The sequence below is a fragment of the Seriola dumerili genome, unplaced genomic scaffold, assembly GCF_002260705.1.
Source record: "Seriola dumerili isolate Sdu_G_001 unplaced genomic scaffold, Sdu_1.0 BDQW01000035.1, whole genome shotgun sequence".
Taxonomy (NCBI): Eukaryota; Metazoa; Chordata; class Actinopteri; order Carangiformes; family Carangidae; genus Seriola; species Seriola dumerili.
In genome coordinates, this window is record NW_019174290.1 from 1,437,112 (window position 1) to 1,464,694 (window position 27,583).

General features: G+C 40.1%; 1 protein-coding gene across 1 annotated transcript in view; it reads right to left on the reverse strand.

The window, feature by feature from the left end:
* mad1l1 (mitotic arrest deficient 1 like 1) overlaps positions 1-27,583 on the reverse strand; it is a 62,769-nt gene that overhangs the window by 24,221 nt on the left and 10,965 nt on the right. The window contains exons 11-16 of the mRNA XM_022738215.1: positions 26,961-27,105; positions 22,626-22,766; positions 20,042-20,098; positions 18,431-18,522; positions 18,096-18,186; positions 6,558-6,789 (exon numbers count right to left, since the gene is read on the reverse strand). Of these exons, the coding sequence (XP_022593936.1) occupies positions 6,558-6,789; positions 18,096-18,186; positions 18,431-18,522; positions 20,042-20,098; positions 22,626-22,766; positions 26,961-27,105 (758 nt within the window). The remainder of the gene's footprint in view (positions 1-6,557; positions 6,790-18,095; positions 18,187-18,430; positions 18,523-20,041; positions 20,099-22,625; positions 22,767-26,960; positions 27,106-27,583) is intronic.

A 27,583-nucleotide genomic window follows, 5' to 3' on the forward strand; every position in this document is an offset into this window, starting at 1 on the left:
GGAGAGAGATAACCCGCATTGAAACATTCACAGTCCAATGGAAAAATTAAGTGAACCTTGGATTTAAACAACGGTTAAACCTCCTTTTTAAGCACCAATAACCTCAAACGAGCTCTTTCCTGTAGCTGCTGATCAGACATGCTCAATGTTCAGGCGGAAGTTTCGACCATTCTTCTTTTTTAAAGAGCTGTTTCAGGTCAGCCATATTTTTTAGGAACACTGGTTTGAGCAGCTCTCTTCAGGTCATTCCACAGCATCTCTACTGGTTGAAGGTCCGACCGGGCCACTCCAACAGGTGGATGTTCTGTTTGAAGTCATTCTGTGGAAGGGTTACTTTGATGTTTAGTGTCATTGTCCTGCTGTAGCTTTTACTTCCCAGTTTCTTACTGAGGTTCTTTGTTTACATTATTTAGTATTCTGCTCGTGCTTTTGGAGTCATCTTAGCTGGCGCCTACCTCCAGGGAGAGTAAGCCACAGAACCAAATCATCTATTGACAGCTTTGACTGCGGACTGATGAATATTTTACACTGTTTGAGATGACTGTAACCTTTTAAGCTTTATACATGCCTCTTGTGAATAGCAACTCAATATGTTTAAATGTTTTTTGTAAGTCAAAATAGCTTCCAATCCACACCATAGCTTGTTTCATTAATTCGACTCCAGATTTTTATAACTCCTGACTCCAGTTAGCGGGACTTTTTCAGCCCGTGAATGTTTGATTTTTTTGAATATGGACAAGAACAGTACAATGATTTGTGTGTTATTATTTAAAATAGCTTGTGTTTGTTCGGAATTGTAACCTGGATGAAGATCTGACCATATTTTAGGAACAGATTTTAACATAAATTATTCCAAAGTTTTCACTTACTTTTTGCCATACCTCTGATCTCTGTGAAAGCTTTTCTGACCTAACATAATATTTCTTCTGCTAAGTAAGGCTAAAGTGTATAAAAATGAGAAGAGAGACACTGTTTAATGTACTCCCTCTGGCGGCTGGGTTCTTAAACCAGAGTAAGAAGAAAATGGCTTCATTGATATTTAAAGCCACTGAGGCCTTTGTCCACTTAGGTGGAGTCTGTGACAGACAGTTATAGGGAGGAAGTGCAGTTATGACAGGGTTAAATATTTAATTGGAGTTCAGGGCAGCTCGGCACTGGAAGTCTGTTGGCTAATTTGTCTTGAGGACTACAGTGTGATGCCATGCCCTCTCCACTCTCTGTCCCTTGCTCACCGACACTCTAACTCATCTCTCTCTCGTCTTCCACCACCCACCATTCAATTTTCCTCTTTACATTCCCTTCACTCTTGTCGTCTTTCTGTCATTTTCCAGCCATTAAATTTTGCCAGTCGCTGTTTTTGTTCCTCTGTACTTCTTCTTTTTTTCTGGTGAAATGATGATTGACTTTCTTACCAGTGTGCTCCATTTAAACTCAAGCAGATAATCCAGAGCTAATGTGTCTGTTCAGACCAGAGTCGGTGCAGTGGAAAAGTATGAAACTGAGTAATTGTTATGTCTCAGACATGGGGCGGCTATAGGACTCGATATCAATATCATGATTATTCTTAACTCTTACCTTGATAATGATTAATGAACGATCAACTTTGGGTCTGATGAGTGATTAAACAAATTAATGGTGTTAGATATGGGCGCTGTTGCATTCACCATTGTCTGGTGGTCAGGAGTGATACGACCCAATCAGGAGAGGAGGCAGGTATCTGTGTAATTTCTTCTAAAAGTCTCTGTTTCTATCCATCAGACTACAATGCAACTTAGAGTTTTCAGACAAAAAGCCAGCTGTAAATGTAGTGAAAGTGATGTTTTTTAAAAAAAAAAAAAAAAAAAAAAAAAAAAAAAAGAATTGTATGAGACTCAGTGTTTGCGCTCGTGTCATCCATATTGCTAGCTTTGCTTTAGTAAAAAACAGACTAATTTTAGTTAGACAGGAAAGAGGCACATGACTGCACACGAGGTCGTATTTTATTTTATTTTTTTAAAGGGGGCAGTTCATGAATGCATGCAGTGAGGAAAGAATGAACCAAAAGTCTGTGAGAGTCGGGTTTGATAGGTTTACCAGGGAATAAACCAGCTCTACTCAGATTGTTTATGTAGAGAAGTTTTACTGCATGTACTGTATATGACTAAATGAAGTTATAAAACCCTCTGTCAGTTAGGTCATCTCTTGCAAAAATGAAGCGCTCAATATAGGAATGAACTGCTGGCAAAATCCCTCTTTGCCCCATAAGGCATTGTGGGTTTTTTGAGTCTTAATATTATGGCACTAGCACCTTAATTGTAGTCAACTGGAACATTTTCTGCAAATAGAAAACTCTGTCTTCCACATTTAATTGCACAATTCATGAACGTAAACATTTCCATTTGTCTAAAACTGCGGTTTCACAATGAGATTTTTAATCACAGCTTAAACGCTTACACTTACCACAACACTTTGAGTCTTGTAATTTTTGTGTTGGTGCCATGTGTAGGTGGGCAAGTATTACCAGAGACCTCAGAGCTAATTGTCCATTTTTACACAGAGTAGAGACCATTATGAAAACATTCAAATGAAGTTTAGAATTAAAGTGACAGGAATTATTCTTTAATATGGCTAATTTTTGCACCAGATAAGAAATCCTATTTTATATATATATATATATATATTATAATATATAAATAATACTCACTGAGCATTTTTTAAATAAAATTAAACCTGTGAATTGAGCTATGTATGAAGGTTTTTTTTCTTTTGCTCCTTCTTGGAAGCATCCTGAGGGTGACTCTGCAGCCGGAAGTGAAAACACTATATGAACATATTTGAGTTTCAACACTCGGTTGTGAGTATTATTATATATATATATATATATATATATATATAAAATAGGGATTTCTTATCTGGTGCAAAAATTAGCCATATTAAAGAATAATTCCTGTCACTTTAATTCTAAACTTCATTTGAATGTTTTCATAATGGTCTCTACTCTGTGTAAAAATGGACAATTAGCTCTGAGGTCTCTGGTAATACTGCCCACCTACACATGGCACCAACACAAAAATTACAAGACTCAAAGTGTTGTGGTAAGTGTTAAGCGTTTAAGCTGTGATTAAAAATCTCATTGTGAACCGCAGTTTAGACAAATGGAAATGTTATACGTTCATGAATTGTGCAATTAAATGTGGAAGACAGAGTTTTCTATTTGCAGNAGAAAAGATGGGTTATGGCACTAAAAGTAAGGGGGATTATGGCCTGGCAAGATTAATCTGTAAGCGGTGGGGTGGGAAAAAATGTTTTACTGAAATAAAATGAAGCCCTGCAAGAGGACGACAGCAGGTGAACCGAGTGTTGAAACTCAATATGTTCAATAGTGTTTTCACTTCCGACTGCAGAGTCACCCTCAGGATGCTTCCAAGAAGGAGCAAAAGAAAAAAAACCTTCATACATAGCTCAATTCACAGGTTTAATTTTATTTAAAAAATGCTCAGTGAGTATTATTATATATATATATATATATATATATATAAAATAGGGATTTCTTATCTGGTGCAAAAATTAGCCATATTAAAGAATAATTCCTGTCACTTTAATTCTAAACTTCATTTGAATGTTTTCATAATGGTCTCTACTCTGTGTAAAAATGGACAATTAGCTCTGAGGTCTCTGGTAATACTGCCCACCTACACATGGCACCAACACAAAAATTACAAGACTCAAAGTGTTGTGGTAAGTGTTAAGCGTTTAAGCTGTGATTAAAAATCTCATTGTGAACCGCAGTTTAGACAAATGGAAATGTTATACGTTCATGAATTGTGCAATTAAATGTGGAAGACAGAGTTTTCTATTTGCAGAAAATGTTCCAGTTGACTACAATTAAGGTGCTAGTGCCATAATCATAAAGACTCAAAAACCCACAATGCCTTATGGGGCAAAGAGGGAATTTTGCCACAGTTCATTCCTATATTGAGCGCTTCATTTTGCAAGAGATGACCTACTGACAGAGGGTTTTATAACTCATTTAGTCATATACAATACATGCAGTAAAACTTCTCTACATAAACAATCTGAGTAGAGCTGGTTTATTCCCTGGTAAACCTATCAAACCCGACATCTCACAGACTTTTGGTTCATACTTTCCTCACTGCATGCATTCATGAACTGCCCCCTTTAAAAAAATAAAATAAAATACGACCTCGTGTGCAGTCATGTGCCTCTTTCCTGTCTAACTAAAATTAGTCTGTTTACTAAAAGCAAAGCTAGCAATATGGATGACACGAGCGCAAACACTGAGTCTCATACATTTCTTTTTTTTTTTTTTTTTTTTTTTTTTTTTTTTTTTTAAAAACATCACTTTCACTACATTTACAGCTGGCTTTTTTGTCTGAAAACTCTAAGGTTGCATTGTAGTCTGGATGGATAGAAACAGAGACTTTTAGAAGAAATTACACAGATACCTGCCTCCTCTCCTGATTGGGTCGTATCACTCCTGACCACCAGACAATGGTGAATGCAACAGCGCCCATATCTAACACCAATAATTTGTTTAATCACTCAGACCCAAAGTGATCGTTCATTAATCATTATCAAGGTAAGAGTTAAGAATAATCATGATATTGATATCGAGTCCTATAGCCCGGCCCCATGTCTGAGACATAAAAATTACTCAGTTCATGTCTGATACTTTTCCACTGCACCGACTCTGGTCTGAACAGACACATTAGCTCTGGATTATCTGCTTGAGTTTAAATGGAGCACACTGGTAAGAAAGTCAATCATCATTTCACCAGAAAAAAAAGAAGAAGAACAGAGGAACAAAAACAGACTGGCAAAATTTAATGGCTGGGGAAAATGACAGAAAGACGACAAGAGTGAAGGGAAGTGTAAAGAGGAAAATGAATGATGGGAGGTGGAAGACGAGAGAGAGATGAGTTAGAGTGTCGGTGAGCAAGGGACAGAGAGTGGGAGAGGGCATGCATCACACTGTAGTCCTCAAGACAAATTAGCCAACAGACTTCCAGTGCCGAGCTGCCCTGAACTCCAATTAAATATTTAACCCTGTCATAACTGCACTTCCTCCCTATAACTGTCTGTCACAGACTCACACCTAAGTGGACAAAGGCCTCAGTGGCTTTAAATATCAATGAAGCCATTTTCTTCTTACTCTGGTTTAAGAACCCAGCCGCCAGAGGGAGTACATTAACAGTGTCTCTCTTCTCATTTTTATACACTTTAGCTTACTTAGGCAGAAATATTATGTAGGTCAGAAAAGCTTTCACAGAGATCAGAGGTATGGCAAAAGTAAGTGAAAACTTTGGAATGATTTATGTTAAAATCTGTCCTAAAATATGGTCAGATCTTCATCCAGGTTACAATTCCGAACAAACACAAGCTATTTTAAATAATAACACACAAATCATTGTACTGTTCTTGTCCATATTCAAAAACATCAAACATTCACGGGCTGGAAAAAGTCCCGCTAACTGGAGTCAGGAGTTAATAAAATCTGGAGTCGAATTAATGAAACAAGCTATGGTGTGGATTGGAGCTATTTTGACTTACAAAAAACATTTAAACATTTTGAGTTTGCTATTCACAAGAGGCATGTATAAAGCTTAAAAGGTTACAGTCATCTCAAACAGTGTAAATATTCATCAGTCCGCAGTCAAGCTGTCAATAGATGATTTGGTTCTGTGGCTACTCTCCCTGGAGGTAGGCGCCCAGCTAAGATGACTCCAAAAGCACGAGGCAGAATACTAAATAATGTAACAAAGAACCTCAGTAGAAACTGGGAAGTAAAAGCTACAGCAGGACAATGACACTAAACATCAAAGTAACCCTTCCACAGAATGACTTCAAACAGAACATCCACCTGTTGGAGTGGCCCGGTCAGACCTTCAACCAGTAGAGATGCTGTGGAATGACCTGAAGAGAGCTGCTCAAACCAGTGTTCCTAAAAATATGGCTGACCTGAAACAGCTCTTTAAAAAGGAAGAATGGTCGAAACTTCCGCCTGAACATTGAGCAGGTCTGATCAGCAGCTACAGAAAGAGCTCGTTTGAGGTTATTGGTGCTAAAAAGGAGGTTTAACCGGTTGTTAAATCCAAGGTTCACTTAATTTTTCCATTGGGACTGTGAATGTTCAATGGGTGTGTTCAATAAAGACACAAAATATTATAATTGCTTGTGTGACATTAGCTAAGGACAGTGTTTGTCGACGTATGTGTCTTTAAGATCAGATCATATCTTATGACCAATCAATGCAGGAAACCAGGTCATTCCAAAGGGTTCACTTACTCTTTCTAGACACTGTACATTATAGAAATGCAGTGAAATAAAGTAGAAAAATGCCAAATTTATTCCATAACACAAATTATGCCAGCCTTTTAACCTGCAAGACGTGCACGTATAAAAAAAAAAATAAAAAAAATGAACGGCAATGGAAATGTGATGGACAATGGGGAAAGTCAGTGCAACTTCCCAACTGCCCCGTTTCCATTATTACGAGGCTACTGCAAGCCGATTTAGTGCGAGAGTCTGTCAGTGCGAGTGTGTGTTGAGGATCTTACCTTGCACCTCCTTCGATGGCGGCAAACTGAGGCCGAGGCTGGAGCTGTGCATGCTGGAGTCGTCCTGAGAGTGGACCAGAGCGCCTCCATCCTGCAGCGAGCGCACAAGCTCCCTGAGATGCGTCACTTCCTCCCGGAGAGATTCCACTTCCTGCTGGCGCTGTTGCTTGGCAACAGAAGTGGGGTTCATTTTGAGGTGAAGAACTCTGGTTTTGACTGGATCATAGTCTCCCTGTGACAAAAAAAAAAAAAAAAAAAAAAAAAAAAAAAAAAAGGCAAAGACAAAGATCAGACATCCAAAAATCATCCAACTTCTAAAATAAGGAGGAGTATTTGCTCGTACACAGCGGGGTCTAAAAGTCTGAGTCTTCCACCAAAAACTCTTTGTAATCAAATGCCAAAAATTAATCTCTCTGTGAGGCAAATTCCAATTTCCAATGATACAAAGCAGAGAAAAGCGGTGGAGATACTGGTAGCAGAGAACAGTTTAACTTTTGGCTTGGACATATGATAAAAACAGTTGCAGATTAATTTTCTGTTGTTCAACTTATTGATCAATCAGTTTTATCAGCTGTAAATGACAACACAAGATGCATCTTCAGTCATATTAGATACAGTGAGTAACCTTTTGAGAGATACTGTCAAAGGCTTCTGTGATCCAGGCTCATTGAACAACTAATCAGAGAAGGGCAAAGTCAAGGGTGGGAGCTCAAAGCTGTCAATCAGTACTTGACCTCACTTCAAGCTAGTATTAGCTGCTGGAAGAGTCTGTGAGTCAGACGTGAATAGCGCTGACTCACAGGCTAGCAGGCTCCCGCTTCCTGCATTAGCTGAGACAGCAACACCATGACGGTGTAAGTAAAGGGCTGGGTGGAGCAGGGAGAAGGAGGGGTGGGAGGGCCGGAGAGGTTACCTTTCGAGTCTTATGCTAGCACAAGCTTGATTACCAATAACCTTCATATTGTAGCTCTGGGATGTCCACTTTATACAGCAGTCAGATCATGTAGCCAATTTAAGTCAGGATGAAAAATAACACAGGGCTGTAAAATATTGGTATCCAGGAGAGTCCGTCTCTCTCTGTCCTTCCCCACGGACTTTCTTTCTCCTATTGACGAACAGCATTTCAAGTTTTCACACATCATAAATCGCACTCCTCAAGAACATGTGTACAAGGCTACAACACACGAAGCATGGGACACGTCTGAACAAGAAGTGAAACCATACACTTCTGTGAAGAGTGTGGTTAAAAAAAAAAAATAAAAAAAAAAACAGACATGGAAGAAAAGCTTGAAGAGACTTTCTTAATCACAAAGCCAGGAAGAGTTTTATAGGAACGGGAACCATTAGTGTGTGTGTGTGTGTGTGGCGGCTGTGATTCAGAGGAAGAAACGGGGAGGAGATAAGAGGTGAAGTACAAGCATCAAAGTGCTTTCTGAGAAATGAGTCCTTGCTTTCAATCACAACTCGAGAAAACTTGTACATTTTAAATATTACACACTTTGTCACCATTTATCATTTAACAGAGCATTCCTTTTTTCCATTATGTCTATTTAAGAGCTGCTGAAGAGTTTGGGTGTAATACAGATCCATGTGTCCATCTCTGTGCTCAGCACATTATTAGATTTTACATGGTGAAACACAGGATTCTTTGGTGTAAAAGTTGTACAGTATTATTTTTAGTGACTGTATGCTGTACTTCAGGTTACTTTACTGCAACAACGTTGTCGTTTATTGGTATGTAGACATAACTGGTGAAGGCAGTTGGGAAAAAAGTGCACACAGGTTGTAATCCGATTCATTTCAGCAGGGAAACATGCAACAATGGTCCAGTAATTACTCGTACTGAATTAGAATGCAAATTCAGAGCATTTGGCACATTCATGTTCAGAAATATACAGTGCATACACACATGCATGCTATTTCTGGGGAGTAGATGCATGGCACAAGTAAGGCTTTAGTCCATGTGTAGTGCAAATGTCCGAGCACAAGCGAAAGACAGTGTTAATAAAAGATTATTTCCATCCAGTACCGTTACGTGAATATTAGGAGTTAAGCTCATCAAAGATAAACAGCTGGTGGTGCTAATAATCCAATCACGTTCCATTAAACCGTTGCAGATGAAGGCAAAATGAGATTATGTAATTATTGAACGTCACATGCTTCATGTACATCATGGTTTACAAGTCAAGTCTGTTTTCATTCTGTCATTATCGATACACCAACTTTTGCACATGAGCCAAGCGTACAAACTTTTTTGCGATATCCAACGTCAAACTTCCACTTTTTTGAAAATGTGCATATAAACAGGTGAATGGAAAAGCACTAACAGATTAATGAAAACATCTAGACTCTCACAGGATAATGCAACAATTTAATCAATCACCTTGTAACTAACATTCATATTTAATCTGAGCTATAAATGGTGATGACAGGGCATTGATGACGCAGGTCTGCAGCTAAACGCTTGATATTCAAACAAATAGCTTTATTTTCAACCTTCTATATCTACAGATATTTATTTTCTGTGTAACCTCTGCCAAAATCTTCTCTACAGAGGCTACGGGATAATACAGTGAAGTTATGAGCAACAGACTGCCTACCTATTTATTTCCCAGTGTGCTCTTTTTCCACTGATACACTGTGCGCAGCACATAGATCTGTTTACATTAAAGAACAAGAAAAGGCTTTGTTCACTGATCTGTTATAAGTGGCAATTCTCTTAGCGAAGTAACATAAATAATTTCACTTTAAAGTATGTATTCATTAGCTGTTGTCTTTAAACCTTGGAAATGTGATGTCAAGTTTACCAAATCTGATATATAACTCCATAACAAATGCAAGAAATAAAATAGTTTTACTAAATATTTCATAAACTCTTTAAGTCCATAGCAAGAACACTGGCAACAGAAGAGTTTTAATAAATGTTTCATTATATTGATGGCGTTATGATAGTACAACAAGATTTACCAGCAGCAGTTTATCTATCAAACAGACTCACAAAAAAATTACATAACATATAATAAGTAGTAAATAAAGATGGATGTCAGCAACAAGAGGAAACTCTGAATTAGAGGCTAATACTAAAGCAAAAATGGTAACGTCGTTTCCTGGAAACATAAGTTCCTTCTTTTCTTCCTTTGTTTTCTTCTGACTCTGTGAGGTTTCGGTAAATGAGAAGAGTCTCTTAGCTTAATGCCAATACAGGAAGACACAAACAAACAGGAACACCAAGATGCAGAAACACACACAAAAGGCGCACACACACCAATCGGAGCTCTTGATTACTGGCTAAATTAGATTCCATATGCCCCCAAGCAACGGTTGCCAAATAAACTACAGGCATGGGGGAGAGCAAGAGGCAGACGAGGAGAAAGGGGATATGAAGATGGGAAATGGTGAAGGACATAGAAAAGAACACAGTGAAAACAAAGGGTGGATGGGCGATCATTGCCTTCAGCGTGAGGAAAAAGCAACATGGATGGAGGGGAGAAAGAAAAAAAAAAAAAAAAAAAAAAAAAAAAAAACCTCACACGCTTATAAATAACGCTTTGTATAATTTAAGAGGAACAGAGGGATTGAGCTTCCCAAAATGAGGAGTAGAGCATGTGTATATTTATATCAAACCATTTCAACTGGACTGCACACACGTCACAGCCAAATAAAGGTCCTGGTATATTTTCTTCCTGCGTACATCTTTTGAAGTTCTACATCAGTGTATGGAGAGTTTATTCAAGGATGCATCTGTATGTGTGTTGCGATAAACACAGCGAGAGAAAATGGGAGGGAGAGCCAGATAGTGTGAGACAGATATGTAGATTAGAGCTGTAAACCCAGTGCAAAAAAAAAAAAAGAAGAGAGGAAGGTCCTCAAAATGCAGCCAACAGCTACATTCTGTCAAACAGTGAAAACTCTTTCAAACACACTTCCTTAAAATTAGGTCAAGCTAACGAAAATTAGAATGATTTGGCCGTGGAATTCATATTTCACTTTATGGATGCCTGGACTGAGCCAAGGGGCAAAGGTTTAATTGACTGCTCAATGATAAAAAAACAAAGGAAATTTATTTCTCTTTGGCATTAAAGAGCATCATAACAAGCCAAGAAGTAGCATCATATTTTTTTTAATTGGTTGAACCCTCCTCACAAATTGAACTGAAATGAGAATATAGACAAAAGGCCATCTTCTCCATTATTGATGGGTACTGGAACCTCGTATGAAATGGGCCCCGGTGTTATCAAAGATTAAAGGCCGCAGTATCGATAAGCTCCAACGTTATCGGTTCTTCTCTTGGTACTGGAGAAATTAAGAAAATAGATTTCCAATTTATTACTGCAACACAGAATTTATCTTGCACGTTTTATCTCGAGTCTGTGATGTATTTACACTACTCCCAATCCAGAAGAGAGCTCTCTCTCTCCTGGAGACTGGGTGTACGAGGGGAGGGGGGCAGCAATGCCAACAATGCCAGAGAGAGCTAAACGTTCAAATGTGCGGTTACGCTCATTGCCACAAGTGTCTTGCATGTACTGTCAGAAACACGAGCAATCTGTTCAAACATCTACCGAAAGTCCATCACATACAAACTCAGAAATGTACAGTTTACGACCTGCTAGCTCATAGTTCATCTGTCGTTGCCCCTGGTGTGTTATGTATGCTAGCAGCCTGGAGAACACACATGGACTTAACTAAATCTTACAAACATGTGTTAATGATAAAAATGAACCATTAGTGATTTGTTCAAAACAATGCTGATGCAGTTTGCTACTCAAAGATGTTAATCTATACATACAACATAAACAGAAAATAAAGCAATGTTAAGTCTATTATTTCTTTCTTTTTGAAAAGCAGTAAGGGTAAGAGTTGTAGTACTATTAAAATCTTAAAAACAATCCCTACCCCCCATCTATTTTACCTTATATGCAGAAAACAACGGCACAACAGACGAAAACTAAGTATGATCCACTGAAAAACAAAACATGAAATCTGAAGATTCTCCCCAACAGGGACGATCACCTATAAAATGTGGAGAGGTATAATTAGCTTACAATGCATATGTACGTCTGCATTTGCGAAGAGAAAGTGGTGCACTATGTGGTTATAAATTATACTTTAGTTCACTGCTGCAAAAACAGAGAAATGCCAAATTGCCTGAGTTTCAAAGTGGATGTAAGCAAACTACTTAATGTTACAGTGTTTTAGTTGGCCTATTTTGTGTGTGTATATATGTGTGTGTGTGTGTGTGTGTGTGTGTGTGTGTGTGTGTGTGTGTGTGTGTGTACATGCATATATACAGCCTACTATTCAACACAGTATTTACAGTGCAGCAAGGTGGAGTGCCATTCTAAGTGCCTGAGGCTACATATCTCTTATTCATAGAACAACAATAACAACACATCTAATACCAGGGAGCAGAGACTGTTTTAAAAAAAGAGCAGGAGGCAGGGGAAGAGAGCAACTGAGCAAGAGATCAAGAGCATGAGAAAAAGAGAGAGAGTGGAGGAGCAGAGAGAGGTAGAGCAGCAGTATGACAGAGGGAAGGGGAGGTCGAAGTCCAGGGAACAATGTCTGTTTTTAACACAGCTGAACAAATCGCCCTGAAACATCCATTTATATACTCAACACAGCACTGACCACAGGGGACACATGAGTCACTGATGGAACAGGTGACACACCATTGGTGAGCGAGTGTGCATGAGTGCGAGAGCGGAGGGGCACTATCAAAAGATAACGAAGAAAAAGCACGCACACACTTAAAACCGCATGAGCTGATAAAGGGAGGCTGAATGGAGAGACAGACGAGGAAGCTCTTTCACTGAGGCATATCATCAACAACAGACTACAGCTCATTTCTTGGTTGGCTTTTTTTTTTTTTTTTTTTTAGCTTCTCTCCTTTACAAATTGTTGATATCTGTCCTGTGGAAACCACAGATGCATTTAAAAGGATTGGTTCACCCAAATTACAATTACATGGCAATGCTTGGCCATAGAGATTTTGATATTCATATCTGAGGTCTGGGTGAAAAACATTTCATAGTTCATAGCGGAGCTCAATTGACTAGAAAATAAAAGATCAACAGCAACAAAAAAAGGGTCTTGGTTAGTCTAGATAATGCACAAACCTCATTATCAACAGTTTTCATTGAAATTACTTTTTGTTTTACCAAAGAGTAGTCTGTACTGCAAGGTGTGTGGATTATCCAGAGTAACCATCTAGTATTGAGCTTCACAGAAAGAAGCTGTAGCTGTGTTTTTACGTACATTAAAAAAAAAAAAAAAAAGATCCAAAAAGCCAGAGAACCAAGTGGGGCAGACATTTCTTACTGTCTTAATGCCAGTCCTGTTAGATTCATGAAGATCCAGGCATGATATGTACTTGTGTGAGCAGTGAAGACGATCCATTGCCTCACATTTTCGTGGGAAGGTTTCCTTCCTATTCCTCATATTTCCCTGACTGTGTCCATCCACTATTTAAATCTGAGGTGGTGACAAGACCCATCCTTGAGCTAAAAATGATATGTATAAAAACTGTACTGTATATTAATGTTTTTATAGCAACACCTTTATCCTCATATTTGGCCCATAACTGTCCGTGGCCTTTCCCATGGTAAAAGTGCATTAAGCAGTGTACTACAAGGATGAACAAAGTAGGCACTGATAAGCACAACACTACACACTTCAACAGTGAGGTGTCAATTAGAAAATGTTCACGACAAGCTGAAACTGAGGCCTTTTGTGATATGGGCTGGCTATGATGAACACAAAGCAGTTGCTGAGCAGGCATTGTAGCCCTCTCCATCAAGCAATGAGGCAACCATGGATTAATCTGGGTAGTTACACTCAAGTGTTTTTTCTGCATGGGTACCATTTGATGAGAGTCACTTAAACAGCCCAGGCAGCTTCCTCATGGTAGCTCAAGATGGAGTCGAGAGGAGCAGTTATAGTGTAACATCATCCCACTGCACTGAGAAAGTTTTGTTTGGTAATGGGCTTATCCCTGTACAGCTTAGTTCAGGACACAAATATCTGGTATCCTTTGAAAAAATCCTTAGTTAAGCTTAGATACACATGCGAAGCACAAGTGTATGTAAGCTTAACTATGGAGTGGGGTATGTTGTTCTGAAGTGCAGTAAGAAAACACAAAGATCCACCGGCCAGCGGTGACTGAGCACATCTGGGACAAAAGCAGAAAAAGGCTGCAAGGTCGCCTTCAGACTCCCTGGTATAAACTGCGTACAGGCACGGACAGGGCTTAAATATCACCAACATGTCTCTGTTGTTGGAGCCAACAGCAAGGATGTCTTACAGCATATCTCTGCTGAGCAGCCTCATATCCTGGTCTTCAGTTGTTCTTACGAGGGGCTCACAGAGCGATCACTGAGTCCCAAAGAGTACAAAAGGGTCTGGAGACAGGTCAGAGTCTCTAGGCTTTTTATAAAACACCAGAGAGGGGGATGCTGGCCTTCCACCTGCTGCCAAAGGAGGCACAGGACCAGCTGGTAGAGATGCAGAGCTTTTTAGACCATGTAGTATTGGCATCAGAAACACCGGTAGGCTCTGCCACAGAGAACAGAGTCCCTGTGGCTGTTTATGGCTACACAACAGGAGGGAGAGGTTGTGCCCAGAATGCATGAAGGCAAAGGTCTGCATAGCTGCAGCATCTTCCATGGAACACTGAGCTCCAAGGTCTCCTACTTCCCTCTTAGTATCACATCTTTTCAACACGGAGACAAGACCTGTGCTGAAGATTCCCTCAGGATCTGTCATCCTCTTCAGACAAGTCTGTCACACCGAACCATCTCACCTGTATGAACCGAGCGCTGTGGTGACCTTTCTTGACTCTCAGGGCTGCTAATTGGACTCCCATGTGCTTGTTGTAGTTTGCCATCTACAAGACTGACTGGTTTTTCCACATTTTCTAGCTGAGCAGGAACTTACATTTATAAGTTGAAGAACAGATTATGACTTTAAAGGTTGTAAAAGGGAGATATATTCCACAAAGTATTTTCCAGAAGAAAAAAAAAATCTGCTAAATACCCTCCTTTGGAAGCAAAAAATACTTAATGTTCAATCAAACTTTCATTACTGACATTTCTCTCTCAAATTGCATCTTACACTGAGCAGTCTGAAGCAGTATGAGACACTCTTCTCTGACGTCCTGAATCATTTCACTGATTTACAGGATAAAAACCGAGCAGCACGGCCATCATCTCTTCTGCTCAAAAGTCAGAAAGCCATTATCAATTTTAATCAGAAACGCCATGATTTCTTTTTCTCTCTTTTTTCCCCTACCAATGCACACAACTCCCTACATGACAAACAAGGAGCGTGATGGGACGACACACTGTCTGGAGCTCAGTCAATAATGTATTTACAACACTGAGGTGATAAGGGAAGGTTCTCAGAAGTCCAATACTAGGAAAGGCATGTTTAAGCCTGATGCTGTGTAAAACACTTCAACCACACAGAAGACTGTGCCTTCTTGCCCTCAACTACTGCTGCCATCCTTCAGCTGATATCAAGATCACCCTGGGCTTAACTGAGATCCACTTCAGCTTCACACAATTTGGGTCTGTGACACACATTTCAAAAACAATAAAGTGACTAAAAAGAGGTAGAGGGACAAAGAGGAGAAGGCTGTGCTTTTTTTTAAATAAGACAAAATATTCACTGTTCACTAGAAAGATTTCTAGTTACCTTTGTTGAAAAATCATAAGATGTCATTGGTAAAAAGTGGAGATACCCTGAGCCGTTCAGTATCAGGGCTGGTCTGGAGATAATTTAATGGACCATATTGAACAAAATAACAGGTCAAAATCCATTCCTTTCATTACTGTACCCTTCTGTGTTTTCTTCTTCTCAGACACTAGTGTTGCAGCTCCTCTCCTTTAAAAAACAGCCAGGTTCCACTGTGCACGGTCTTTGACATCTCATTAAAAATATTGAACAATATTTTGTTCAGTCGTCACAGTAAAATATAAGTATGGACAGGGTTGCCCTAAGGAAATCTGTAATCAAAGTGGTGCATGTTTATGTCACCAGGGATTGTTGTTTTGTTGATTTGTCGGCTTGGGTGACAACTGCTGGCAAGTACATGATCTGTACATCTACCCAACATTATGCAGAGCAAAATATCTAACAAGAGAGCAACAAATCTTGGTACCATTTGCCACATTGCCATAAAAACCCATAGTCACTATGAGTTTTATATTTTTAACCCCAATGCTGGAAAGGGAAAAAAAGGAAAAGATGTCAACACTGCAGCCTCAGGGAGTTGGTTGCAGGCCTTAAACATTTAGTCATGTCTTCAGATTTTTAAATTGCTTAAATTGTTTTCAGGATTTCAAGACTATAAATATACAAAAACTTGATCAAAGCAGTATACAGGTCAAACTGCCATGAACATGCAAACCCTTGTATGACATAACTACCACAGTGAGACCTACATTCAGACTGCGGGGGGAAAAAAACATTGAAACTACAAGCATGACAAACTCAGGTTAAAATATCAGCAGCACTATTTCTTTCTAACTGAAACTAATGTCTAAACATAATGTTGCTATGGCCACATCAGCACATGCACAACAGAGAGACTATGTTGATGCAACATCTTGCAACGGCAACAATTATCTCTGTCTAGACACTGACATGACAGCAAGAGCACAAAGACAAAGTACAGCAGTATTAAGTCTATCATTAAAGATGTTATGGTATGCAGTGCAAAAGAAAAAAACTGGGCAAGATTGATGAGAGATGAATGATTCTTATATTTTACAAGCCAACTTCAATTCCATTGTATTTTATGAATGATGATGATCACGTCATGTCACACCAGAAAGAACACAGGGTCCAAACCACAGGGGGGCTACTTAAAATAAGACAGAACACATGGAGGAGAGCAGAGCGGCTCTTGACAGGTTCTGAAAGCCTGTCTGCAAATAACATTATTGTTCTTAATAATAAGACTGAATTGAACACTGCGGGCTGTTGGAGACGGCCTTGTCAGACAAATATCCTTACTAAAAACCACTCTGAAGAAATTCAATAAAACAATCATCCTGCTCATTCTGTTCCAATCTACCTTGTCGCCGTTTTAACCTACAAAGCAATAATTTCGTCAAGTTTATGTTTTGCTTCTCTGTTGCCAAATGATGAATGGTAATACCAATAACCCGTTCATAAAGCCTCCAAATTTACTGTTCTGAACAACTGAGGTGGTGGAAGAAAAATACGGTGAACAGGATATACTGTGTTTACGTTTCTGTCATGATCAATAATGAATGTTTGTAGGAAATCCAGAGTTAAGTAATTCTGGAAATACAAAGATGAAAGCATTGCAGTTGTAAAAAAAAAAAAAAAAAAAAAAAAAAAAAAAAAAAAAAAAAAAAAAAAAAAACATAAGATCGCTGGCTAACCTACGGACCTGGCTTCATGATCCAGGCCCCTGATGAGGAGAGAGACCTTCCATGACACCAGCGTTCACCACTGAACCAGTATGTAAGTATCATATTGTTAACAATATGATAAAATTGAGTTGCTGTTATATATGACTAGTCACTTTAATAGTATTAAAAATGAGAAATATAGAGGTATGAAAATCTGAATTTCCCAGGAGCGCCTCCTGACAGACTGCTGGTGGGGATGATTGAGCTCGAGTCCACGGAAAGCAGTCTCATTACACTGGTAATCTGAGTGGTTGACAGTCACACTCGTCAGTATGATCTAAATATAAAGACAGGGTGGAAATGATGGGTTCTGCCACAGGAATCTAAAGTGCAAGTTGATATAATGAAAATCCTACTGTCAATTTATTCGAGCATTCAGTTCTGTAAGTCACTCGAGCCCATTCATTTCTCCTTACAAATGCTTCCCCGTTCAGTCACTCATCTCTGCACTCGGCCTGATGTAGAGGTCTCTTGGTGTGCATTAGACCATGGAGGAGTCATAAAAATTAACTCCTAAGAACTGACCTGATCCATTGACCGTGCAACCTTGAAACCTGTGTGCGCGCGCACACACACACACACACGCTGGGTTGTCAATTGCCTTAAAAGTGGTGGTCATGCTCGAGAGCACATGGATTTCATTCACCCCACAGCTAAATGGAACCAACACGCTTGCCCACACACGTTTCATTAAAGTGCCCTGGTAGACTTAGTTTGGCACAGTATGAGTCAGGGGAGTTAGAGGACCTGACTGAGATGAAACACACACACATACAGAGCCAACACTGAGGAAGGTCTACATTTATTTTCACGACCCCCCCCCCCCCAACTGTTTCTGTCCATCCTAATCCCTTCAACAAATAAAGGAGTTTTAAATCAGCCACAGGTTCTACAACTTTTCCATTGGACGCTGCCAGAATCACACCTGGGTCCAATTGTGTTTGAAAAACTGTCAGATATGGGAAGCGTTTGTGTGAATCAATCTGCAGTGTCATACGGGCTAGGCTCCTGCCCTTGGGGTTATTAAATTGGTTCCTTTGTGCCAGACGAATAAATCCATCACAGAAAACAGTTGGAGGGAAGTTTTGGTGCCTACCTGTAGATTGTTTCTCTCCAGTCTCATCTCCAGGATATTGTTCTGCTCCTCCAAACGCTGCCGCTCTGCCTCTAAATCTTCAATTTTTTGTCTGAAAAAATGCATGCACACACACTCACTCGCTTGTAATTAATATATACCGTGCAAAATAGCCCCTACGCATTTTGTTGACTCCATAGGTTAATCCTTGAGGTATGGCGCTGCTCACAGACACGCATTTGAGGTCTCTGTGAGTTAATCCACCCCAGGTATAGACATGAATCTTTCATGTGCCAGGTTTTGACTTGGTGGTCTTTGCAACAGGGTGTGTGGATGTGATGTGTGTGCTTAACTACCTGAGTATGCTGACCTCTTCTTTGGTGGCTAAAGAGCTGCTGTCAGCAGCGGAGGCCTGCTGCTTCTTTAGAGCCTCCATCTCCAGCTCCACCTGGGACACACAGAAAAGAAAATGGGCCTGTTAAACAAGCGTCGGCCCACCTTTGGCCATCTGCCTGGCAGAAACCTTTTTGCCTGCAGATAAATCCTGAGGACTCTCTTCCAGTATGCTGCTATCTTTTCCAGTCAGATATCCAGACAAACAGATATATCCTTTATACACCATTACACCATACACTGACTCATTTTCCATTTCCATTTCATAGTGCCCTGGCTTTTTTCCCCCCCTAGTCCTTGTTTTTAGTCCATCTGTGTCTTAGTTAGTTTCTCTCTGATCTCGCTCTCCTCTCTGCAATTATCCCTCATTTCCATTTGCACACCCATTTTCCTCTGTCTGACTGCATCTGTCTGTCTCTCAGCTCATCCTCACTCCCAGTCTTCCCAAGACGAATAAGTAATTACTGCTATACCAGACAGGTGGATTTCACACGTCAATACTCATTGCCATGGCTATGTTGATGTCTCCCTGGCAACAAGGAGCCATGAAAAGAGGAGAGATTGTAGAACGAGTGAAGACACAAACACAGATTCACAGAGAATGTAGAAGAGTCTAGGTCACGCCTGCCGACTCTTTACTTTATCCTGGTTTTATATCATATTTTAAAACAAGTCAACTTTTTTTTTTTTTTTCTATAACTTTTCTGTAATTTACAGAACCACTAATTAAGAAATATTCATACAGCAAACTTGACAGATGAAATGACCCATTTAATCTGCCAAAATTCACATTAGACTGTTTGTTACTCACAAGCTACACTATCTTGTCACTGCAACCTTGATGATTAAAAAATAAAAATAAAACAAAAAAGGTTCCAGTGTTAGTAGTATGCATCCTCTCACCTGTCAATTTGTGCCCCTTAAGACGAGGGAGAGCATTCAACACAAGAAAACTAAATGTACTTGTACTGTAAATACCTATCCAGCTGCTAAATAAGACTGCCCCTTTGAAAAGATCGGCAGGACCACGGGTGTAAAAATGATGTTGGTCTGCATTAGTCACAGAGGTATTAAAGCGTCTTTGACTCACAGGAGGGCACAGCACACCTGCTGAGATAACAGTCACAACTAAAAAGGTACTTGAGAATGCTAACTTCAGTAGAAGTGATAGAAATAGAAGCAAAAGAAGAGTTAACATTGGCATTCATTTCCACCAGTCTAGACGGGTTGATGCAGAACATTTCATATGGACTGGTAAATAAACAGCTGTTAATGCTAATGTTGCCTCTGTAGCAAAAGCGTACTTATAAAGCACCTTTGAGTGCTAATGGCTGAGGGTAGAATGCCTGTAAAGGGTTGGCTAATCATTAAATACTAATTAAGGTTTAGGGTTAGGGTTAGGGTTAATGTTTTTACATTTAAATATTTTGCATTGTTGTTTCTTGTTTTTTTTTTTTGTTCAGTTACTGGTGGAGTATGAATGGAATTTAACTAGGGTTAGAAAACGATTTCTATTTGTCATTATATATCAGACATAGACATGCATAGAAGTTTGTATGTAAATGTATACTGACCGTTTGTAGCTGCAGTTTGAGCGTCCCTGTCTCTTCTTGTGCTTTGGTCAGCTGGGACTGAGTTGACAAACAAGAAGTCATTAGAGACACAAAATACGATAAAAAATGACTTGTCTTTTTCCTTCCAATTTACAGCATTGACAGAAACAGAGCAGGTGCACAGAGCAGAAGCCGGCACGACCATATATCAACCAAGGTGTGCACTTCATTCAATTTTGAAACACTGACCTTCCCGCCTTCTTTTCATTCCAGTGTTGCTCACAATGCCCTTGTGTACTACAAGAGCAGTTTTATCAGTTTTAACTTGCCCACTAATTAAGCAAACTGATTGTGTGGACAGGGAGCAGCTGAGCAGCACACATTTGCAACGCTATTAGCTATGTGCAAAGTACCAGTTAACAACATGAACACTACACTAGCGAGCAACCTAGGAGTGTAAATCATCAGTACTTTATTTTCAATTAGTGCTGACCAATTAATCTTATTTTCATCGTCATCGCAATATGAACATGTGCAATAAACACATCGCAAAACACTGACTGAGACGCGATGAATTAGAAAAAATAATTTTATTTACACACGCCATGCAGTCACAGGGTTTTTAGGGCGCAGCGCCTGACAGTCTTTGTGAACGCAAAATGCGTCCTGGGCCACATTGATGGACCAACTACTCTACTGACGTCCTCTGACACAGTTTCATTGGCCCTGTTCAGACCTGATATTAACATCTGTCTCGGGTGATCCGATCACAAGTGGACAGCTCTCAGTTCGTCAGTTCACACCTGGCTTTAAAATGCATCTCCACATGCGTCTCGATTGACCACTTGTGATCGGATCTCACTTCCCCGCTATATATGCAAATAAACAGGTATGTTTTTAGCCAATCGACAGATTGTTTTGTTTTGTTTTTTTGGGGCTTTTCTATGCCTTTATTAGAGTAGCAGTGAGAGAGAGACAGGAAAGTGTGGGGTGAGAGAGAGAGAGAGAGAATGACATGCAACAAAGGGCTGTGGGTCAGGCCGCTGTGGTAAGGACTGAGTCCAAATGGTACGTGCTCTACCAGGTGAGCCACCGAGGCCCCCACCCCACAGGTCCATTGTTAAAGTGCACCAAAAGCAAGTCAATCCCCATAGACTCCCATTTCAAAAAGGTCCAACTTTACAGCAGAAATAAACATGTTTACAGCCTGGTACAAAAACTGCTAAGTTTCTCCTCCATGATAACTGTACAGGGTGGGGGGGGCTTTTTATATAACTCGTTAAAATTTTATTAAGTCTTTAAGTTCTGCACAATTGAGGGCGTGCCACTTTGAGTGACAGACAGGTGAGCGTATGCCTGCCACAAGCCGGCATGCATCGAAGTCTCGGCTCAACACGTGCCCCTCCTCTTTGCCCATTTTTGTATTCGCCAGGAGTTCGTGGGAGTCAGGTACTGCCAAGATGGTGATGATGGAGCAGCCCGCTCTGAGCTTCAAAACCGCTCTTCAGAAACCTATGGGTGACGTCACGGAGGCTACATCCATCTTTATTTACAGTCTATGGAGTGTGTGAGAGTGAGCGAGTGAGAGAGAGCGAGCGGGGCACGGAGGGGGTGTTTGCATATAAAGCGGGGAAGTGAGATCAGATCACAAGTGGTCAATCAAGACGCATGTGGAGACGCATTTTAAAGTCAGGTGTGAACTGACGTAATTAGAGCTGTCCACTTGTGATCGGATCACTGAAGACGCATGTTAATACTAGTGCTGACCGATTAAGCTTATTTTCATCGTCATCGCAATATGAACATGTGCAATAAACACATCGCAAAACACTGACTGAAACACGAATTAGAAAAAATAATTTTATTTACACACGCCATGCATGAAGGATTTTTAATGCGCAGCGCCTGAGCCAATTGAACCGGGAAAAGAAACTCTACCGCGTTTTGGTGTCGGGTTGCAGCCTCTCACACACAGCAGACAGCACAGAGGCGGCAGTGTAGACCAGTGAGGAGTGAACTTTTTACCGGAGCTGACAACAACTACAGTCGTAGCTCTTCATCACACCACCTGTTCAACAAGATTTAAACACGAAGAAAAGCTACATTTTCAACATTTCCATCCACCGTGGATGGTTTTACACGAGCACAGTGCGCTAACATAAAGCTAATAGTGAACTGTTATAAACAAGCTAAATGGAAATCTTTCTGTGTGTAGACTGCAGCTTCATTCGACACAAACCTTTGTAAACTAGCTACAGTCTGAGACAGCAGACCCCCCTCACAGCAACATTACCTGCAGCAGAAGGAGGGGGATGGAAGAGATGACCGATAGTGACCTTTGTCTGTGTTCTGCATTCAGCTTCACTCAGCAAAACTGTGTAAGCACACCTCAATATTTGCTCATTTATTGCAGGTAATATCGTCATTACAAAATTGAACAGTGTCATCCACATTGCAAATTTCCCTCATACCGTGCAGGCCTATATTCAATTAAAAATATAATTGAATCCAAGTTGGTTTTAATAACAATAAACGCAGCTATATGGAGGACAAAGGAGAGGACTATAAATACAGGTTTGGTCCTTGTGTATGTGTGCACACAAACCTCCATCTCCGCATTGTGGTTCTGCGTCTTCTGCAGTATGTCCTCTGCCTCTCTGAGTCGTTTGCTGAGTTGAGGAGAGTACTCGGTAGGCGCCAGCTCGCTGTCATAGGACTCTAGTATAGCCCGCATTCCATCACGCTCCTGTAACACACACACACACACACACACATCTGCATTAACATCACCCTACAAAAATTCTGCTGAATATACATATACACACACACACACACACATTTTAATGCCACAAAGAAAGAAGAAAGTCATGACATTACAGAATTTTTGCCATCGGATGTGTAATGTATGTGAATAAATTGGAAGTTTTAAAGCTCTTTGATGTTTTTCTGATTCCTCTGTGTTACTTATGTATGGCTGTGTGTTAATATGGCAGGCAAATGCCTTTGTAAATGAGGAACAAAGTATCAGGCAGCTGCGCGTTTCACATCCAAGCTGTGACAAGAGAAGCTTAAGGTTGTGGTCATGCTCATTTGCATTTCTCCTCATGTAATAATCAAGTCAGAGGCAAATGTCTTTGTAGACAAAGAATAAAGAATCAATCAAAACATCAAATCAGAGTCACAACAGAGAAATGTCTTTGCAAACAAAGCATATAATATTCTGCTGCTTCATCTCTCTTCTCCGAGGTGTGATGAGATCATTTAAAACTTCACATTTTCCTCCTCTGTAACACTGCAATGCAAGACATGTCCTCGACACTGTTCTCGGTCCAGTAAATCAACACACCAAGCGGTTGTTCCTCTTAGAGAAGAGAGGATCAGAACCTCTTAAAGCCAACATCTTCACAAGTGTCACTCAGGCTGACACGCTGTCTCCAAATAGCTCACGAGTCTCTGTCAGTCTGTGTCTTTCTGCTTGACGTTTGAGTGTTCGTTCTCACACTCAAAAACATGCATGACTTGGAATGGTTCCAAACAAACAAACAAACATCTAAAGGGAGTCAGATGTGTGTGTATGATCGAGGGTGACGGAGCAAGACAAAAGTAAATGGTAGTAGACGCACACCACAGACATCATAATTATGTAAATGCCTCTAAATCGTGTCACATTTTTTCACCATTGGTCCATTTCAGCAACTTCAACTCAACTTTGAAAGACTAATCTGCGTTTACTGTCCATGTGTGAAATAACAAAGTGACAAATACATCTGAAAGCACAGGAAATGTAAATGTTTTTACTCAGTGCGAAGTAAAATATTTATATGACATTAGAACATTTTAACCAGTAATGATTAATTACAACGTTTAATTCATGTGTTACATAGTAAATATGTACCAGTTGCCAGGTAACATGATGAATAAGAAAAATCTCATCTGTTTGAAAAAAAAAAAAAAAAAAAAAACTGGCAAACAGCCCATTTATTAATGGAAATTCACTGTCATTCAAGACAGATAAAATGATGCGTCTCCTCCCCTCCCTTCACTGCACTGGTCCACTCTGTATTATGAAGCTAAGCAGGCGGCATTTTGTGGCAATCAGGCTTTTAATAAACACCTCACAAACAAACCGGCTACTTAGGAGCATCCTTGACTTTTGAAGGTCATTAAAAGCTCAATAGTTTATTATTAACAGGGCTAATTTGGGGAAGCATATGACAATCAGGTTCAAGTCAAGTCATAAGCACTAGCAATAAATACCAGTGCAGATGATCTTTTTACAAGAGCCTAAAAGCACCTTGTAATTCCCAGATATACAATCCTGTGAATAATGGGCTGCTACTGCCCTGTCAGATTAGCTCATAGGTTAGTATCAGAAAACAAGCCATGATTTCCCTAATCAGATTCAGCCTGTGATTAGCCAGATCGAAACCAACATAATCCATTTAAAGATGGCTGAGTCGGGTTCTTTAAAAACACTATATGCAAAATCATACTTAATTCAACTTTATTTGTTTTGGCATTGAAGCGGCTTCACTTGTCATGCAACATTACACAACAGCCTAATACGTATACGCTGTGAGAACCTTTGAAAGGAGACAAGAAAAGGACAACACAACAGGAATGGAACGGAAGAAAAAACAGAAAAGGTACAAACACGTTTAGAGGTCAGTGTGTGTGTGTGTGTGTGTGCGCATGCATGCGTGCGCGTTTGGTACCTATCCTAAACAGCAAGCCCTTTGGCTATTTACTGTCTATTACTGTGCAATGAAATTCACTCAATCTAAATCAAAAATCTGTCGGCTCGTCTCTGATAAAAACTCTCATTTTAAAAAACACACAAACAAACAGGGAGCAGGAGGACAAAGTGATAAAACTATCATTACTGTTTTCATCATCTATTTTTTATTTTTTGTTTTTTTAAATTGCTTTTATGTCAACTGTTTTATCTAGTGCATGAAGATGTGACTGTGCCTCTAATGGATCAGTGAGTCTGTCCCACAAAAGTGTAAAAGAAATAAAACAGGGCAAAAGCAGAATAATGGAGATGCAGCCTTGTGGCAGAGACGGACGGATTCATTTCACTGACGAGGCTGGAAGAACCCGGGGTTCGTGTGTGTGTGTGTGTGTGTGTGTGTGTGTGTGTGTGTGTGTGTGTGTGTGTGTGTGTAATGAAATTTATTCTCCTCTCCACTTCTTTAAGAACTGCTGTCAAGGTGCAGCTGAGCAAGGCAGTTGAAGATATATTTGTATAGGTATAATAATATTTGCAGGATTTGTTGGTTGCTGTCTGTGAACACACCATTCAAAGTTGGCCTCCTCCTCCCGGACTCAACGAGTGGGAGAGGGAGAGTGAACGAAGAGAGGGAGTGGCATTAATGAGAACAAAGCAGTAAAGCAGAGAAGTAAAACATTACTTTCTGATTGTTTCACCGTGCCTAGAACGCAATGTCCCGAACACAGCAAAATAAGAAAATAAAAAAATACAGGCAGAGGGCAGGGTCGCTGCTGATTAACACACCCCTACACACTTCATAAGTGTGGTTCATAAGTGGTGATTGAGAAGATTACTTTTTGTATGAGTTTATACATTGTTGTTGTTTTTTTTATTTTAGGGTAATTTCTGCACAGTATACATTTCATCATCATTGATTTGTGAGCCGGTGTGCGGCTATAGTTATTCCCTCAGGTGGAAGGGGAATCTGTTTATCTGTTTATCTTATTGTTCACACAATTATAGCTGATCAATACAAAATGAATGTATCATATTATAAGACTAAATAGTAAAAACATTGCTTGGTTGCAGCCCTCCCATATCTCTTACATTAGTATGCTGTAGTTTTCTTGTAAATATACAAAATGAACAAAAGAAAAATGATGAAGAAAAGACTACATAAACTTGGGCAGTTGTAGACATGGTTGGGTGAGAGGTATTAATATACTCTTTCAGCTTTAAGGTGCCTTGTTGTAAGTTTTCTCTGCTGCTGAACGTGGTGGTGATTGTCGCTTGACAAAAGCTTCAGCCATCGTTGTCTTTATAATACAGGTGGCTATAATGCGCCCTCTGAGCAGGACTACATCTTCAGGACACATTGAAGGCTACAGTGAGTCGCTATCGCAAAGTGACGACACAAGTTGATGTGGGCCCGGAGCTAGCTGGTTAGCGTGCTAACTTCAGAAGAAGAAAAGACTTGACAGACACAAGGGTTTACATTGGTGTTGCTTTCCACCAATTTTGCGATGCTGAACTCGCAACATTTCTTCTAGACTGGTGAGTAAACAGCTGTTAATGCTAACCTTGGCTATGTAGCAATAGCACAACCTACAAATAGCTCTTTTAATCTAACTTCAGGAATATTTGGCTGGTTACAACCCTTTTTTTTTTTTTTTTTTAGAATAATTAAAAAGGGTATATTTTTAAGAAAGCAGAGCATTGAACAACAATGGATATCGTCTTGCTACATTGTGACTGGATGATAAAAAAAACAATTATTCACACCCTCTGAATTATTGGTAAAGTGCAAATGGTTAAGTGCGTTCTCTGCCAAAACAGTCTGGGGTCAAGTCATATTTCCATCATGCCTTTAGCTCTGCTTAGTTATAGTGGTAGCTAAGTGTGTGTGTGTGTGTGTGTGTGTGTGTGTGTGATTTGTGTACTAAGAGACTGAGTATGTTGACCTAGGGAATTATACACACTGCGAAATCAATATCACAGGGAGGTCTAGTCAGGAACTGCAGAGCAGGGGGAAGCAAGACAGGCAGAGCAGTCACATGACATTCATCGACCAAACAGAGGGAGAGAGGGGTGCAAAGGGGAGATTAGGAATTAGGCCTTTAGATTCAGGTGTCTACTGTGCTCCCTGAGTGTTTGCAGTAAAATTCTGGGAAGGAAGTGTTGTGAAGGTGTGAACAGCTGCTGATGTGTGTTTTTGTGGTCAGGCACCTTTGTTAATAGCAATACTCTCTTCTGTAGTCGACGGACCAGAGCATCCTGCATCTCCCTCTTCTTCTGCTCCTCCAGAGTCTTGCTGCGCTGCTGGGACACCTCTGCACGGAGCTCGGCCTGTAAGCGCTCCACACTCCTCACACTGAGAGATGGATAGGTGGAAAGCAAGAAGGGTGTGTGTGTGTGTAGGTTAATGGCAGGGGAGAGAGAGGGCAGAGAATGACAGAAATGGGCTGATTACTGCTGAATGTTCAGACAATCAGACAAAAGCAATTCATAGTTCACTTAGAGTCATCCTCCCTTACAGACGACGTACCTGACTCACACCAAATAGTTCCCACACAACTGTCCAGAAATTATTTGCAGTGGCATTTTTTGCCAGGTCTGATCAATAGGACAATAATTATACTCGAGGACCATTATTACGCCACAAGCTCCCTTCACCTTCCCCTCCCCCTCCCATCCCCTCCGCCGTTCTGCTGTTTCTAATACTTCATAATGAGCCCAATACGCTCAGCAGAAGAGAGACGCTTGTTAGCTAATGAAAGCTTTCTTAGCAGGACTGAGCTGCAGCATGAATATACCAGAGCATGCGCGCAGCTCTCCTTATAGACATCACC